Raw genomic sequence first — 18,484 nt, 5'->3', positions numbered from 1 at the left:
ATTGAGAGCACTGTGCATTGAAACACTATGATCACTGGCACAATGATCACTGGCCCAGCTCTAAATAATGCACCTTTATCTGCCCAGCTAAAGACTGAGAATGAGAGGCTACGATCTACCTTGTCTTCTGACCAAAGGAAAATAGCAGAGCAAAGCAAGCAGCAAATGGCATCACTCAGTGCCCAACTCAGGGAACAAGCAAAGATCATCAAAACTCAGGAGAAAACGGTAAGTCACACATACACATTCCTGTGCAAAGCTCTTGGCTTCCCTCTTGTGGCTTAAGTCGAAGAGTGTAGTTACCTTTCATTGTTACAATTGTAATGTGATTTACTTATGCTTTACTGATTGCAAAAAAGATATAATTGCAGCACAGATCGTGTATAATAAGTTACTTCATATCTCCTGGCATATGGCTTCATAGACCCTCTCTGCTCTAAGACATTATCTCTAAAATAAACAGAATCCCATGGAGCAAATCTAATTGGACTGTGCTGACTTCAGAATGGAATTAGCAAACAGAATATTTGAATGTTCTCTTTTTTTACTGTGAGAATATTCAAATATGCACTTTGCTGAGATTCTTGTAATTAAGCTAGTTTGATGGGCAGAACGTTTCATACCACAATACAGCACAGCGCCAGTCTGAAATTCTGGCTTTCTATTTTACTTCCTAGCATAAAATGTGAAATTCATGCTGATGTGCTTTGTGAAACTACCTTTTGAATATTTCATGTTATATTTGAAGCTGTGGGCACTCATATTATGTAACCAGTCATTATACCTTGTGAACAAAGGTTGATCTTTTAATAACTTATTTTGCCTTTCAGATTAAACTTCTATCATCCAGCAAATCCAGAGGTAATGGGCAATATCGAGAATGAATGGATTTCCATAGTGAACTCTAAAGTGTTCTTTCCCCCTCTTTTGTCAAACTGTATTATCAAAGAGGCAATTTTTTGGCAAGTGGATAAGGATGTTCTGCAACAGCCACGTCTGTCAATTTAAAACCCATAATGGAGTTAATCATCCAGCTCTTCTTCTAAGGTCATTCTGAACATTTCACTGTGATCTCAATGTCCATAAGTTTAAAACTGAAAGAGAGACCTAGAAGTAAGAGGTGCCTTTTTGATTTCTTAGTTATTTTCTCTTTTAGATAGTGACAATTTCAAGCTGCTTTCTAGAGACTAAAGTTTCTTGCAGTCCCAGTACAAACTCTGTGTCAAGGATTAATCATTCACAGCAATACTAAAGTTGCAGATCATGTTCTGATTTGAATGAAATTCCTTTGAGGGAGGAATCTGTAAAGTCTACAAGGCTGAATTCCTACCATGCATCTTTTCATTATGATGCTAAAAGAACAAATGTCTTCAACTGACTCTAAAGATTCAGCGGACAATGAAAAAACAACTGTTTCCTTCTTGGCTGTTGTCCAGAGAGACTTAAATATTTGCAGTGATTCGCACAACACAGAGTAAAATCAGTCCTTGAGTGGAAATGGAACTACAATGGCAGATGGTCTTTATTACTGGAATAGTGAATGCACACTGAGTTTTAGTCTGAACTTTAAGTAAGTTATTCAAGATGCTTAGTTCTATTTCCCAAATAGTTCAGAACTTTAGATGACTCTTTTAAAGTTCGGTATAAAACTATGAAGGCCCCACCTGCATGGAAGTCATCAGACACTGTTGAACAGAAGATGGAAAATTGTAGGACAAATGTCACATGTATCACTTAAAAGGCTTTTGAGATTCTCTTACATGGTTAGTGTGTATCTCTGAAAGAGATCAGTGCCATTTATCTTCATGGCACTTTAGAAGGTATAATAGGAGAATTTTTTGCACTAGGGAGCTCGTAATATAAAAGTCAACCAAGGAGGAAACAACTAGTTTCCAATGAACAAACCCATTATATCTTATCCAGCTGGAGAAGTCAGTGGAGTTATTTTCCAGGTACATGCATGACTCCCCCTTTATTATTATTGGGAGAATCTACAGAAGTTCTCCCTGAGGGTTTGAATGCTGACCTCTGACTAAATATTCAATCCCTGTAATTCAGGGAAGGGGAATATATAGAGCAGAGAAGTTGGGCTGCAAAATTAGTGGAGCCCCCCATCCCAAAACCCTCACTCTGCTCCCTAGACACAGTTGCCTAGCTATCTTGGATAACCCTGGCAGCTGAACCTCTGACCTCTGCCTGCTGCTGGTGAATGCCAGGTTGGTCAATGGAAAAACTGTTATCATTCGGGATTTGATCCTGGATAATCAAACTGGCCTGACCTTCATTGTGGAAACCTAGTTGGACAAGAGCAAGAGTGTTAATCTCTCCCTGCTGGGTTTCTTGGCTCAGCAGCAGGCCAGGGTAAGGGGTTGTGGAGGAGGGGTGGCAGTGATATATCAGAGGGACATCTCCCTGACCAGGATCTCCCTGCTCCGTTCAGATGGTTTTGAGTGTCTCTACATTAGGGTGGGAGACTGGGACAGACTGGGGATCTTGTTGGTGTATCAGCCACCTCATTGCCCAACACTTTCTTTACCTGAGCTGTCGGAGTTGATCCACATGGGGCCCCTCTAATATGCGCTTAAGTAGGACCAGAGAAGCCTCCTCAGGGCGAGCACCAGCACTTCGGAACTTCCTTCTGGAAGATTTAAGAGCTGCCCCCTCCCTACTGAGCTTCCAGAAGGAGGTAAAGACCTTCTTATTTAAGAAAGATTTTAACTAAAGATTTATATGCCAGGACTGGATAGAGTTTTAAGGTTCAACCACATGTTTATCGAAAGGGGTTTTTACAGGGAAGGAGGTAATGGGTTTATGATGTGATTTTGACCATGTTGTATTATATGGTTTTATTTTGTTGTAAGCTGCCTTGAGTCCACTAGGGAAGAAAGGCGGGGTAAAAATATCTTAAATAAATAAATAAATGTGAGGGCAACATTAAAACAGGAAAACGATGTGCCATGATTTCAATTGCATATTTATAGACTTAATTGATCGTCTAGTCAAATCAGTATATGAGAGCTTCTGAAAGCACCAGCTAGTGATTCATAGAAAATAATGTATAGTCGCATTTAAATCTTCCTCACTCTTTCTTAAAAAGTTGAACTTCATTGCAACTAATTCCCATTAAAATCATAATTTAAGTCAAGTTTAAGTTTCTAATGTTAGTTCTGTGAAAATGTGTGAACAGCTGAGTTCCACCCACTAATGTGTCATTGTGGTGCACTTTTCCCCTGAGAATTTGCTCATTAATTTCCAGAAATCCAAGAGGTGCCTAAGACAGAAAAACCAGAAGAGTCAACTGAAGAAGGTATTCTTCACTACTTTCAATATATTTCATACATTAATTTTATACTACATATTGAGTATGTGCTTTGAATTTGGCTGGATTCCTCATTGACAATTAAAGGATCCAGCATTTGAAAAACAATGCATTAAATTGTGATCATTCTAAATCCAGTTATGAACCTTCTTAAATTTTTATTCATGATTTAGGTTGAGAGAGAGATCTAGATATGGGATCAAGCCTGCAAAAAATATATGAGGAAAATTCTGAGAAAAGGAGAAAGGGGAAAGATGATTTTCTATGACTGATAATATCTATGGCTGACAATTATCAGGGTGCTCCAGTCTCAGGACTTTGAGTGTGAGCTTTTGAAGAGAGAGATCACAGGACTGATCAAGTGTCCAGCTGTCTTTGCTAATTTTCTGTCTAAAAAGTAAGAAGGTTGAATGGAATCTATGGGACCTCATAAGGTGTAGCATCATTGAGCCTTGCTTGTAAGTGACTGGATATTCAAGTTGCCCTCCCAGTGCCCCTATGGCATCAGTAAAGTTTTGAAGATGAACTATTCTTGAAAATGTTATCCAATTCTCCCAAGATTTACTGAAATATTATTTTTGTGTGATTCTCTTCTAGAGTGTAGCTATGTGCTGTACCATTGTATTATATATTTATTATATGATATTATAATTTATTTATTTCTCTCTGTATTAAAATGCAATGATCCTGGACTCATCACTGAGCCTGGAACCAAAGGTTTCAGTGGTGGCCAGGAGAGCTTTTGCACAATTAAAACTTGCGCACCAGCTGCACCCGTACCTTGGAAAGTCTGATTTGGCCACGGTGGTCCATGCTCTGGTTACATCCCATATAGATTACTGAAATACGCTCTATGTGAGATTGCTTTTGAAGACTGTTTGGAAGCTCCCACTGGTCCAGCAAGCAGCAGCCAGGTTGCTCACTGGAGTGGTGCTCAGGGAGCACACAACTCCCGCATTGCATCAGCTCCATTGGCTGCCGGTTTGCTACTGAGTACAATTCGAAGTGCTGGCTTTAGCCTTTGAAGCCCTAAATGGTTCTGGCCCAGGCTATCTGTCTGAATGTATCGTCCCCTATGAACTAGCATGTATATTAAAATTTTCTGGGGAGGCCCTGCTCTCTATCCCGCCGGCCTCACAAATGCGGTTGGCAGGGATTAGAGACAGGGCCTTCTCAGTGGTGGCCCCTCATTTGTGGAACTCCCTTCCTAGTGACATCAGAGCAGCTCCCTCCCTACTAGCCTTTAGGAAAAGAGTCAAACCCTGTCTCTGTGAGCAGGCCTTTGGAAACTAAGGCAATGCAGTATTTTTGAATTGAAACCTTATGCAATTGACCTTGGAACGGAGTCAGATCATGAACTTGGATAGTGTGTTTTCTAAGTTTTTAACTTTTTAAATCTGTTTTAACTCTGTTTAATATGTTGCTTTTAAAAAAATATATTTAGGTGATTGTATTGAGGCACAACGTTGTGCCATTGTAGGCCATCTTGAGTCCCCCTGTCAGGGGAGAAGAGAGGGGTACAAGTATGACAAATAAATAAATAAAATAATAAATATAATTATAATCTCTTGTTCAGTGCAGGTTAAGCACAAAATAATTTTATGGCACACTTGTGAACAGTGATACTAGTCATATATTCAGGGCAGCTGGGTGTTATCTAATCTCTACATGCTCTATGTGGGACTGCCACTGAAAAGTGCTCAGAAACTTCAGTTGTTTCAAAGAACTGCAGCCAGGTTGCTAACTGGGGCTGGTTACAGGGAGCAGACAACTTCCCTATGGCAGCAGCTCCACTGGCTACCAGGGTGTTTCCAGGCACAATTTAAAGTGCTGGTTGTGACCTTTAAAGTCCTAGACCAGTGGTTCTCAACCTGTGGGTCCCCAGATGTTTTGGCCTTTGATTCCCAGAAATTCTAACAGCTGGTAAACTGACTGGGTTTTCTGGGAGTTGTTGGCCAAAACACCTGGGGACCCACAGGTTGAGAACCACTGCTCTAGAATGACTCAGTGGTCAACCCACAGCAGAAGTTGATAGTAGAGTTGCACTAGATGAGCTAAAGATACCTAGAAAGGGGTTTTCTCAGAATATATATATATACTTTCACTGTGGTCTTGCATCTTAATCCCAGCAAATGTGGAAGTTCCACTGTACTGTACTTCCTTCTCTCATTTGGGCCATTGCTTTCAATGCAGAACTTGAAGATACATTAGACAGAAAGAAGAGGGTTCTAGAAGTCCTGAGGAGTGATCCAAATTTGCTGAAGCAGTTCCGGCCAATTTTGGAGGACACTCTTGAAGAAAAACTGGAGAAAATGGGAGTAAAGCGAGTAAGTTCCATAAGAGAAATAAAGCATAGAGAGAAACATCATTTACTTTTCACACATTCAAACGGCTTTTAATTCCTTTTCATGTTATTCCGCTAAGATTTGTGATATTTGTTAATGCGTCTGGCATTGCAAACTAAATCTTAATACCAGAAAATTCCTAGAAAATAGCAATGATTATTTTTTTAATATATGTGCACAAGTGGAAAAACATATGAACCATAAATAAACATACAAAACCTAATGAGGAACATGATTCCATTAGATAGAATATGAAAAAAAACATGCATGTTGGGAAGAATGCTGTGCATGCTGAGAATGTGAATGCTGTATATAAATTTTCATTCTAAAACCAGCCCTACATGAATCCATACCTAAAAAAGGGGGGGGGGGGGATGAGAGGAAGAAAATATGTGTTGGATTTGAAGAAGTGCAAGAAAACTGAGGTAGATACGTATGTCCCTCGATCTACCACGAGAGGGAGCAAGAAGATCAGTATGGTTACTCTCCTCTTCTTCTTACAGGGGACAAAAGGCATCCCAGCTCAAACCTATAAGCATTTGAGAGATGTGGTAAAAATACAACAACAGCAGAAGGCCAAAAAATTTCCACATCTCCTTGCTTTGAGAGACAAGCTTGAGAAAGAAGTAAAAAGGAGAATCAGTTGGGAACATAAGGATAAAAGGGACACATCTCTGCCATTTCCCATAGTCTCAGGTACAGGACTTGTGCTATTCTGTCTTTAAAATCATGATTACCATCTTTTGTTTAATGTTAGTTTATCTTTATTTGTATCAATCACCTCCATTTTAAAATTACAATGACTTATATGGCCTAAATTTAAGGTGGCAATAGTATGGTTTTATTTCTGGGGAGTGCAAAGTGCAACCTGCAGGCTCCATGTGACCATTAGATCCCGTTTTTTGAACCCATCAACACCCACCCACCCCCCACCCCCCGCATGCGCATCCCAACAGCTGCCAAGCCACTATTTTTTTTTAATGTAGGCATGACTTGCGGACAGTTTCTCACACTCCAGTGTACAAAAAACAAAGGAAAAAACCAAACACACTCAAAAGAATAATAGATGAACATATTGCTTCCAAATACCTGTTTTCTTCCACAGTTCCAATTGTGTTGCCCCCTTCTTAATGAATGTAACTTTGAACTCCTGGTTAGATTATGGTAATGCACTCTACATAAGATTTCCCTTTTAAAATATCCAAAAGCTACAACTAACGGAAAATTTGTCCACCAGAACATTATCTCATATGTACTTAAAGTAGTGATCAATGGACCAGTGCTGGTCCACAAACCATTATCTGCTGGTCTCTGGTAAGTTTCCAGGAAAGAAACAGTAGCAGTCAATAGGCATCAACATGGTGCCATATCCAGGCACACTGGGATAAGAAAATTAATGGTCACCCTTGTCAAATGTCTTAAGATCTGCATCCAAAAAGAAGTTAGGTTTGATTAATCTTATTTCAGTTCCTGGTGGAAGCCAAGACCACACTGTTCATGTAGCATTTGGTTCCTAAACACAGGGATAACTCTGGGTGGGTGTTTTTTGTTGTTGTTGTTGTTGTTTTTTGGTATTGTGTGTGTGATTAAAATGTGTTCAAAATACAGAACACTATTCTACACCATCTATTTAATTATGATATGGTGAACTGGGCTATTATAGAGAAGTATACTTAACTTAGTAATCTCTCCTAGCCCAACCGCCCTCCCTCCAACCTGACAGAAATATCATTCTCTGGTAGAGTTGATGATCTTCTCCCCATGCATTTGATGCCCATGAAAGTAGTGGGGGAGTTATAATCCTGGTAGTAGAGTCACAATCATGTCTACATGGTAATAGTGAATATGGAACAGTTACAGATGAGCAAAATTTAGACAACTGTCCTGTATTTATGACCACGGTATAGTCACAATGGTGACAATATTCTCACAATTGTAAAGCCCCCCGATCTACTTTGCTGAGAATTTGCTGCATGGTGAAAATAAGGTTCATTCTGCTGAAAATCGGAGCAAGGGTGTTCCCATCAGGTTTGGGAGCATTGGCCAAAGAGAAGTGCTTAAGTATACTTAACTAAGTAATTCAAATACAATACTGGTTATTGCTTTTGGTTCATTTAAAAGAAAGGATTCAATCTGTTGTTCTTCACCTTGGGGTGTCTGAAAGGCTCCAAAGTGAAAGATACATATTTTAATAAATGAGGAAAATTAAAAACAAATGAAGTCTCACTCTATATGGCACAGTCATTCTCTCTGTGCACATTAGATGCTGGCTAACTTGTTTTCCTCTAGATGTTTCCAATATTTATTTCCAGGTAAAAAGCAGACAAGCCCACAATCTCCAATCCTGGTCACATCTTCCGAGCCCAGAATGCAACAGATCGAATTACACTCTTATACCTCACCGTTGCCTAGGCCAGCTCCTCGGAGTAAGGTTAGCTCCATGGCTAGTACCCTGCAGGCTTCCAAGTTAACTTCTCCAAAACAAGCCCACAGTAGCTCATCTTCTCCACAACACTCTGTTGTTCACCAGCCCAGGTAAGTTCTGTACTAAGTCTTGATATTTTATCTCCCTGTGATTATGTTGAAATGTTATAGGTTTTTTGTGTGAAAGTTGTTTTTATTATGTGTGTATGGTGTGGGAGTGGGGTGAGGTGTCCCTTGAATGACCTTGGCCAAGTCACCTACTCTGTTTCAGAGGAAAGCAGGAAAACCAGCTCTGAACAAATATTTCTAAGAAAAACCCATGATAGGGTTGCCTTAGGGCACATGTGTCAAATACAAGGCCAATGGACTGTATTTGACATGTCTGGCTTGCCACAACATGTTATGTGGCCCATGAGGCTTTCAATGCCAGGGCAACATAGTTACATTTATATAGCCTTACCATTACAGATGACACTTTGAAGGCAACCATATAAGGCTAATGTAGCCCTCAATGACAATGAGTTGCCTTAGGGACACTGTACGTCAGAAATGACTTGAAGGCACACAGCAACAATCTTATGAAGAATTTTCTTAAGCCATGTTGAATTTATTTTATAAAGAAAAGTCATTTAAAATAAATTAGTAAATTTCCCCTTCCCTTGGCTCAAAAATCAACAATTAATTCAGGCTCTGACAAGGTTTGCAATGCTGCCTCTTTCTAGGAATTCTTAAAAACTCTGTTAGTCACATGTCACAGTGAGTTTGCTACATTATTTTATTTTTTCCCTAAGGTAATCTCATAATGTTTCTCTTTCCTAGCACTTCTCCTTTCAGCTCTGAAGAAGAGGAATCTGAGGAAGAAAAAAGTTTTACCTCTCCAAAGTTCACGCCACGCAGTTTTACCTCTCCAAAGTTCACGCCACGCAAGACGCAACAAGAACTTTCCCGGATAACTCAGAAAGAGGACAGTGATTGGGATTCCTCTGATAGGGATTCTCCAGAGGTGAAAGACAATACAGGAATGGTTCTTCAAACTGCAGCGCCAACTCATTCAGGTGAAATAGAATAGCTTGTTGTAGGCAGAATGACTGAAAGCAGTTTCCAATGAGAGATCAGAGGGCTTTTGGGAGATTTTGTGGTTCATCAGCCACATAGGGGCCATATCTTGGACCTGGCTGTGATTCTCCAGGTTTTTGGATTTAGGATCCCAGAATTTCTGACCATTACACAAGCTGACTAGAACTTCTGGGAGATGGAGTTCCAAACACCTGGTGAACAACATGTTATGCAGGCCTGTCTTAGAGCATTGATCTGTTGACATTGCAAGTTTCTGCATTGTAATTTGATTTAGTTTAAATAAGGTTAGCCTCATCCACTTCTTTTTCTCTTTCTCTTATTGAAAGCCTCTAAAACGTCATCCAGTATTTTATGGGGAAGACCATCCAATGCTGCAACCACAGCTAGTTATTAGCAGCCAATAGTAGTGCATTTTGCTCACCGTGGGGTTTTTTTGGTTTTTTTTTTTTTTTTGCCGTCTATCGCTTGTGTATGTTTTTGCTCAAATCCCATTCAATTCTGTTTCTGCCTAATCTGCAGGATAATCTCAAATCTATCGTTTAATAATTGTTTATGTTTACCCACAATTGTTTTTGCTATCTCAACTATCTGAAGACTTCCCATTCCTCCAGCTGAGTTGTTAGGGTTGGGGAGTAGAGCTTTGCCTCAGTGCCACTCAGCTTCTGTTGTAGAGGGAAAAGTCTTGCTGAAGATGTGCAAGAAAGGTCTTGCACAACATCTACTTATGCTATAATATCCAGGGGGTCGCACAATTACACATTATTAAGATGGATACATTAACCTAATTATCTAATGTGTATTTAAATGTGGGCATTGTTGTTTTTTAATATGTCAAGATTTGTAGCCTTTGAATCCACCACTGTAGTGAATTCAATAGTGCTGAATCCATTCTTAAATTTGCCATTGCTCCTCATATAGAAGTCTCAGATTGGAGCCCTGCTAGTGCAAAATCTTGTGACATAGCACCTATTTGACTCAAACCAACTGTGGGAGGAATGACAAAAAAAGTCAAGAAAGGTGGATTTTCTATCTAACTCCAACATTTACTCTGCCAACAACAGCATTCAGAGAAAAGTCACATCTGTTGGAAACAGTGTTTATTTTGATCAGAAAAGTGCAGATCACAATATTTTATACAGAAGTTTGTGAAAATCAAATTCCTCAAGTAACCCTAGTTAAGTTATGAGTGTCACATGGAAATCATTTGTGTGTGTTTGCACTTCACATGACCTCGTTGTTGTTGTTGTTGTTGTTGTTGTTGTTGTTGTTGTTGTTGCTGAGAAATGACTATCCTGTCCACCAGTCTGTTCAAGACTAGTCTTAATAAGGAAGGAAGGCACCTATGGTGTGCTAACATTGCACATGAATGCGCATCCACAATGTGAGGAGGACTTTTGTGTTAGATTATTATTGCTGCGAGCTTCACTGAACAAACACTGACACTGCTTCATAGCTTTGGTTAAAACAATTTCTTGACTTAACAATTTCTTGAGCAGTTCTGACTGTCTTTATTAGTACTACAAGGGATTTAAAGTCATAAATGGCCCTGTTATAAAATCACTTTGTATGATGAACAAGGTTGCTGTCACATGTGTTGTTTCTGTTCTGATCCTATCTGATTCCATGCTTGATGCAGAAACACTGGTGCAGTCAATGGCTAAAAATTTGGAAAAGCAACTGAGCACTCCTGGAAAAAAGCCTGCTGGTGGAGTGAAGCTCTTTTCTGTACCAACCAAAGAAGTGTCTACACCCAGCCATGCCACTAAAAATCTTCAGGTAATCTGAGCATCCATTAAGAAGGGTACAAGACAGTTTTGTTTATTTTTATCTTGTTTGTCTTTGTTCTAAGTCTAATCCTTAAAACACAACTGTTTTGTTTCAGTATCATTTAGTATTGTGACAGTTGTATACATATTTACTCAGAAGTAGGTCTCATTTTGTTCAAAGGACTTACTAGCAATTGTCTTTGAGATCATAGTTTAGGTGATCTAATTCTATTGTGGGCTGTACTTCTCCCAAAGGCAGCAGAAGCAACGTGGCATCACTCTCAGCCACATTGTTTTGCCTCTTTACAGACAATTTCAACCTTTTATCAGGGTGTGGTGGGAAGGAAAAGAAAAAACTATCACATTTACATAGAAGGCAATTTGGGGCCACTTTAAAGAGGAATTTCACAATTGGCTAGGTATGCTTTGCTGAAGTTAGGGTTCGGATGGCTTTGAGTATCTCTGTAAAAGTCTTGTGGGGGCACGAAAAAAAGTTTGGTGCCACATGTCACCCACAGAACTCACTTCCTTTAGTTCCAATTTAAGGAAGCTATATTTTGCTCCAACAGAGGACATAACTTCATTATTGTTAGTATTTCAAAGTAACAACAAGCAATAGTCTGTTTTAAAAAAGGACTTGTATTTTGACCTTTATGATTGTAAAAAAATCAGCTTGGGTATGTGTGCACAAAAATGACTTCAAGAGTGTAAGTTTAAAATGTTTATCAAATTGCATTCATGGGAAAAAAATCATTCTAAACGTATTTTGTAATAAAATAGCCGTGTACATTGGTAGATATTTGAGCTGAGATATATATCATGATATTAATAGGAGTAAAAATCCAAAGTTTAATTAAATTCTAATTGGCACACTAGTCTAAAGTGTGAATCACATTGGTTTGCATCAGAATTGATGAATAAACTGTCCAAGCAATCTGCTTTGTACACATCTGCAGTTGCTTTCCTGTTTTGTTTTGTTTTCCCCTCTTCTTCCCTTCTGTAGTTCGTTGCTGAGGAGGAAAGTGATTTAGAGATTTCATCTATAGAGGAAGTCACCCAGCACCTGAACACCAAAATCAAGAAACTGCAAGGTGTTGGAGTTAGTGGGGAGTCATCTGGGTCCCGGAGCACCTGGAGCTCCAGCAACCCAAGGACTGGTGCCTGGTGATTCCTGCACTTATCTGAGTACTTTCAGATCACAATGGCCTTGTGAGATGGAATCTCACCCCATGAGAAGCCAAGAGAAATATAAAGCTCATGAATGAAAGAAAAGGATACAGATTTTAGAGAAGAATAATGTGTAGGTTCTACATGCATGTTGAATTCTTCTCCTGAGTTGCTCATTCTTTGAAGCCATGCATGTGATAAGCCTCATAAAAACGAGATGAATTTATTATTTTGCTGAAGTCTATCTTCCCAAAGAAAAGCCTGACATAAAGTGTTTACATTTTATAAAAGAAGACATAGATTTGTAAGGCAGAGTTGCACCAGCCCAAGCTTTGTAGCTTTTCATGTAGCCTGGGAAGACACTCCCACAACTGATGGTTTGGAGAAGGAATGTTGAAGATCAGCTGTGATCTCCAGAACCATTTTAGAGGATCATTGATGCTGGGCCAGACTAGACAAGAGATTGGGAATGTGTGGTTATTGGAGACCCCTCCCCAATGTTTTCCCAAATACTTAAATAGCAATTTTGAAAGAGAGGTGGTTTAGATTGAGAATATGTCACCAGAGGTAAATTCACTTCCCCATAACATCACGATCCTATTCAAATTTTAACAGAAATAGAGATCCATTCATCGATATTCAATATCTTCTTAAGCCAGTGGTTCTCAACCTATGGATCCCCAGATGTTTTGGCCTTCAACTCCCAGAAATCCTAACAGCTGGTAAACTGGCTGGGATTTTGGGGAGTTGTAGGCCAAAACCCCTGGAAACTGACAGGTTGAGAAGCATGGGCATTTCCCTTACTTTGGTGTGGAGGGAGCAGGAGGTAGAACTGCCCATGGAACTCTGATAAGGACCTATTATCCCAAAATAGATGCAAGAGACAAAAGGAGGTCTTTCGGCACCTCCTTTTTCCTGGTCATCTGCAAATTTCTATGTCTATCTTCCCTGACTTTGTTAACCTGCTGATAATATCATTGATAGTGACCCTGAAGCTCTTCCAAGATTTGGTGCTGCCTTAATCCAAATTCCTTTCATTTGGTGAAAGAAGAGAATCCGGGATTGTTCCTGGGGAGTATAGGCAAAATGTCTTGGATGTGTACAATTGAATCTGCTCTACTGTGATAATGATTCTTCACTGTCATAGTAAAGGCACAGTTTTCCATGGGTGAAGTTTCTCTTTTTCTTTTGAGGTTTGTTTTACATCATAATCAAGCTGAACACAGTTATTTTGACCCATACTTTTTAATACATTAGTGGAGTTCAAACACATACACGCATATTTAAATTAAATTAAATTGCTGAATAGAGGTGACCACTTGGTGGCATCATAACTCAAGAAACACAACTTATTTTTTGAGAGGTTACAAACTGAACTTGATAGGAAGGAAGGATTTTTCCAAGTCAGCGTAAACAGGGGTTGAATAGGATGCAAGGATCAGTCACTGAATTGCACAAAGCACTAAATAATTGTTTGATTATAAGATGTAAAGAAAAGCACAGAAATGTATTTTAGATGTTTTCTCTGTGTCACTGAAGGGACTGGTACAAATATTTTCTCAGTCATTTTTTCCAGGATTTCTCAATCTTATATATTGGCTACACTGAATACTGTAAGCAAGCTTGGATTCCTCAGGCACAACAGAATTGGGATGAGTGTGTGTGTGTGATCTTTAAAGGCAAATGCTCATGAAGATCTCTGAACAGCAGTCTTTGAACCAGTAACAGCTGGTAGTTCCAGTATCAGTAGGAAAGCAAATCCACTCTGGGATTTGGTCCAAACTTTAAAAGGGCCATTGATTGTGCTGAGTATATTTCAAGAATAGAGTTCAGTATCCTGGGTAGTTCATTTAGATATCTGTTTAAAATTGAACAAAATCTGCAAAGGTGTGATATTTTTAGTGGCCAACCAAAATAGAGAAAATATGACATCCTTATCCTAGACTCCATGTTGATATGCAAAACTCCTGAAGATAGCGAACCCTATTGAAAAGAAGGACTTCCAGCCCAAGAAAACCATATAGAGCAGGCATGGGCAAACTTCAGCCCTCCAGGTATTTTGGACTTCAACTCCCACAGTAAGAGGGCCAAAGCCAGTAGGAGGGCCAAAGTTTGGCTATGCCTGATATAGAGTCATGCTGGAGGACCTAGAGAATGCCTACAGATTATTTATTTGATCAGATGTGGATAAATGAAACTGAAGATACCCAGTCCTGTAGATATAGAAGTCATACTGTATATCATGCAAGCTTTTTAAACTTCAACCATCCAGGAGGAGAAAAATGGTGAGGTTAAGTATCACAGGCCTCCATTTTGTCTCAGATGTTACTTATGTTGTCAGTTAAAGGGAATTCAATGCAGGCAAGGACCTTCTCCTTCTTGGCCATATGTAGACCAAGACAAAGGACACAGGATAAAATTCAGTGCAGGTTACCAACCTAACCACACTAGGAGCTAGTTGTTAGATTCATAAAGTAGTAATAGTCCTGTCCCATTTTTATAAATAATGGTTCTTATTCCTTTTATTTAAAAATAATTTACCATCTGCTTTCAGTCTTTAGAACCTGACCGAGGAATCCTTGTTGCAAGCTTGTTTTTTAGCACACTTAGAGGATGTGCGGTGAATTTCGCCATACATTTCCTTGGTTCCTCCAGTAACCATTATTGGCACAGAGTAGCAACAAGAAACCGATTTGCATATAATTTAGAGCACTGCAAATTATTAATTTTTCATCTTGTCTAAAACTGTACAAATCTTGTTTACTTAACTTGTGAAATGAAACCGAATGTCTCAGTATGCACATTCATACAATTTGCTTCTGTTCTTTCATGTGTAAAAAAAAATGGGAATACAATTCTACTCCAGAAGGATGTTGGAATTTTCCAGCCATGAAGCTATCACTCTGTGCAGAAGTCATTTTTTATATATTATTCAGACCACAGAGCATCAGCTTTCATTGGTGGGATTTTCTGATTATAGAAAAGGCAGAGTTTTTTAAAAAAGAAGAAGAAGAAGAAGGAAAGAGAGGGGGGAGAGCTGTTTTCTGCTATAGTATTTGCTTTCTGATGTGAAATTTGGTTAAGAGATTATTTGTTCTTGAGATAATTTTTAGTGGAGGTGAAAAAGCTTAAAATGATACATAAGATATAGGTTAAGAACACTTGGAGACCCCAGTGGTGCAGTGGGTTAAAGCGCTGAACTGCTGAACTTGCTGATTGAAAAGTCGCAAGTTCGAATCCAGGGAGTGGCATGAGCTCCCACTGTTAGCCCCAGCTTCTATCAACCTAGCAATTTGAAAACATGCAAATATGAGTAGATCAATACATACTGCTCCATTGGGAAGGTAACAGTGCTCCATGCAGTCATGCCAGCCACATGGCCTTGGAGGTGTCTATGGACAATGCCGGCTCATCAGTTAAAAATGGAGATGAGCACCAACCCCCAGATTCAGACACGACTAGACTTAATGTCAGGGGAAAATGTTTACTTTTACCTTTACCTAAGAACACTCACACTGCAGAATATGTGAATTCAGCACTTTTCACAGTGAAATAGTATTTGGATGAAAAGCCTGTTCTTGCTGTTGTTAATACAGATTGTATATATAATGCTGCATAAAACCATTCTAATTTATCTTTGTAAATCCTTGCAGCTATAGAGAATTTATATTTGTATGAAAGATTAAAACTGTATTTGTAGTGTAAACTGTTTGCCTAACATAGTATTTGTCATACCATAAATAAAATGAGGGACTAGAACATAAAGTAGTAGTTGTCCTGTCACACTTTTATAAATAGTGGTTCTTATTCTTTTGATTTAAAAATCTCTTACCATCTGCTATCAGTCTAAAAACTGACCCAGACTAGAATCCTTGTGTCAAACTTGCTTTCTGGCAGACTTAGAGGATGTGCCATGAATTTCATCATACATTTCCTTGGTTCCTCCAGTAACCATTAAAAGCACAAATTAGCAACAGAAAACCTTGCTGTACAAAGTCTGCACCGTCTCTACATAACTTCAGCTATATCTTCTAATATTAAAATGGATGGTCTTTTTACTGCAGAGAAGTGATACAGACTTCACAATATTCATGAACCTCATTGAATCCAAGACCAACAACAAAATAAAAGAAGACATCTGAGTGTTTTTTGATGATTACAGTGCCTAGAGATTGAAGTATTATTCCTTCCAAAGTTAAAAGAAATGTGGGGTTTATTTACACCAGATGAAACAAGAAACAGAGTTAGGAGAAAAACAACAATCCATCAGCCTTTTTTTTCAAACATTTATTCTCTGTGTGTTGAACAAAGCAATGAAAAGTTTATTTTCCCCATTCATTTTCATTATTCAAAACTCATTTCTTTTGTTACTCATTCAGAAAAATCACATCTGTTTTATAAATAATTCACCCAAAGTGCATCTATTTAATTATTCAAATTTGTATTGCTTTTGCTCCTTTATTTTCAACTGGATGGGGGTTTTTTTTTCACACTGCCTGCAGTGACAACAGCATAATATTTCAAATCTACTACCAAGTAGGGGGCTGGGTCTTCCCTCCCCAAACATCCAAGATCAAGATAACATACAGGATATTTCCCCACTCAATAAAATGACAGCATTCGGGGGCCAAGAGAAGCTCTGATGGCACAAAAATAAGATAAACCCCTTTTTTTGCTTCTGTGAATATAAATGGGATATTTTTTTTAAAAAAAAAACTAATTTAAGAATCACCTTGAAATTGCTCGACTGCTTCATTTACATTTTCAATCTGTTCCAAAATGAATATTCCAGGTTAGAAATATCCTATTCCCCCTTAACTTCAGGTTCAGCTTAGTTGATCCACAGAGCCTGCCAGCTCCCATCTCATGATGTAGAGAAACCTCCAGCAGGGCACCATTGGTCAACTAGAGTGGAGCCAGTGTATGCCTCTGCAGCAGCAACATGCGAGACTTCCCATGTTGCACAGGAAGCAATGGGGAGAAGCTGGATGGTCAATTATTTCCCCTTTATGATAAGCTTCCTGGCAAGCCAGGCAACAGGGTGTGTGGTGCAACAGGTTCCCCAAGTCCGCCGATGGTGGTTGCCAGATTCACCATGATTCCAGTGGCTCATGTGAAGAGATTGTGTATAATATCTCTATTTTTTTTCCTGCAGTCTCTTTCAAAATGCCAATCTCAAAATCCTTTCTTGTTACCTTCTATTACCATTTTGAAAGGGACTGCAGATAACCACAGAAATATTTGAGTATGGAGTACACATGCAGTCCCTGAGTTACAAACATCTGATTTAAGTATGAGTCATAGTTAAGAACAGGAGTGAGACAACAGGAAGTGAGAGAACTCTACCCCCGGGAAAGGAAAGTCACTCTGAAACCATGTCTCCTCTGAAGCTTCATCATCAATCCTTGTTTTCCCAACAAGTCACATTTTTCAAAATCCCTTTATCACAGGGACAGAAAATATGGTGAAATCTTCTGAAGAGAGGACCTGATTCCAAAAACACACACCACAGGGATGTCAACATTTCCCAATGCTATCCGAAGCTTACACTTAAAATGTACCTGTTCCAGCTTACATTCAAATTCAACTTAAGAACAAACCTACAGAACCTATCTTGTTTATAACTTTGGGACCACCTGTATTGGGAGGAATTCATATGTGCTCATTCTTATGGATTTCTATGTGGTTTGAGGACACAAATATCCAAAAGAAATGCTGATTTTTTTAATGGAGAGCAAGTGAAGAAGTCATGCAAGTGAAGAAGAAAAGGGAATGGCAAGAAGAGTGGAACTGGTTCTTTAGAAGAAGACAGGAGGAGGAGGAAAAAGAAGTAATAGTAGTTACCTGCCTTTCTTTGTGGCTCAAGGCAGTGTACAACAGAATTAAAAGAAACGGATAAAATGCCACTCTGTTAAAATGCATATACCAAAATACACACAACAAAGACCAACACCAATAAAATTCACAGTTTAAAATTGACTGAGTAGGCCTGCGGGAATATATAGGTCTTCAGTTGTGTTTTGAATTCTGACAACTGATTTAGCTGTTGGATCTCTTCTGGCAGATCATTCAACAGTCACTGGGTGGCCAATGAAAAGGTTCTCTGGATGGTGGTTGCCAGTTGGATTCTGGCTGGCTTAGGTCATCTGGGAAGTAAATGCTTCCCAGATGACCTAAGTATATGGGATAGATTATATGGGAGAAGGCGAACCTGAATCCAAACCATGTAGGACTTTAAAAGTCAAAACAAACACTTTGTATTTTGCCAGGAAACTAATTGACAACCAGGGAAGGTACTTATCTGGCTGCCATGTTTTGAACTCATTAGGATTTCTGAAGTTGATACAAAGGTAGCCCAATGTATTGCAGCATTCCAACCTTGAGGT

At 39.0% G+C, this 18,484-nt stretch overlaps 1 protein-coding gene across 2 annotated transcripts in view; it reads left to right on the top strand.

Annotated features, from left to right (window-relative positions):
* Positions 1-15,863, top strand: part of DZIP1L (DAZ interacting zinc finger protein 1 like) — a 36,603-nt gene extending 20,740 nt beyond the window's left edge. Inside the window, exons 8-17 of one of the 2 annotated variants that reach the window (XM_067465921.1) lie at positions 88-228; positions 831-861; positions 3,257-3,307; positions 5,513-5,646; positions 6,168-6,360; positions 7,977-8,199; positions 8,908-8,961; positions 8,992-9,143; positions 10,802-10,941; positions 11,935-15,863. In XM_067465921.1, the coding sequence (XP_067322022.1) occupies positions 88-228; positions 831-861; positions 3,257-3,307; positions 5,513-5,646; positions 6,168-6,360; positions 7,977-8,199; positions 8,908-8,961; positions 8,992-9,143; positions 10,802-10,941; positions 11,935-12,099 (1,284 nt within the window). In that variant the 3' untranslated portion in view covers positions 12,100-15,863. Of the gene's footprint in view, positions 1-87; positions 229-830; positions 862-3,256; positions 3,308-5,512; positions 5,647-6,167; positions 6,361-7,976; positions 8,200-8,907; positions 9,144-10,801; positions 10,942-11,934 lie in introns of both variants that reach the window. The other variant, XM_060768007.2, reaches the window with a different exon arrangement.
* The last annotated feature ends 2,621 nt before the right edge of the window (positions 15,864-18,484 follow it).

This window comes from Anolis sagrei, chromosome 3, assembly GCF_037176765.1.
Source record: "Anolis sagrei isolate rAnoSag1 chromosome 3, rAnoSag1.mat, whole genome shotgun sequence".
Classification (NCBI taxonomy): domain Eukaryota; kingdom Metazoa; phylum Chordata; class Lepidosauria; order Squamata; family Dactyloidae; genus Anolis; species Anolis sagrei.
This window is presented reverse-complemented; position numbering and strand designations above follow the sequence as displayed.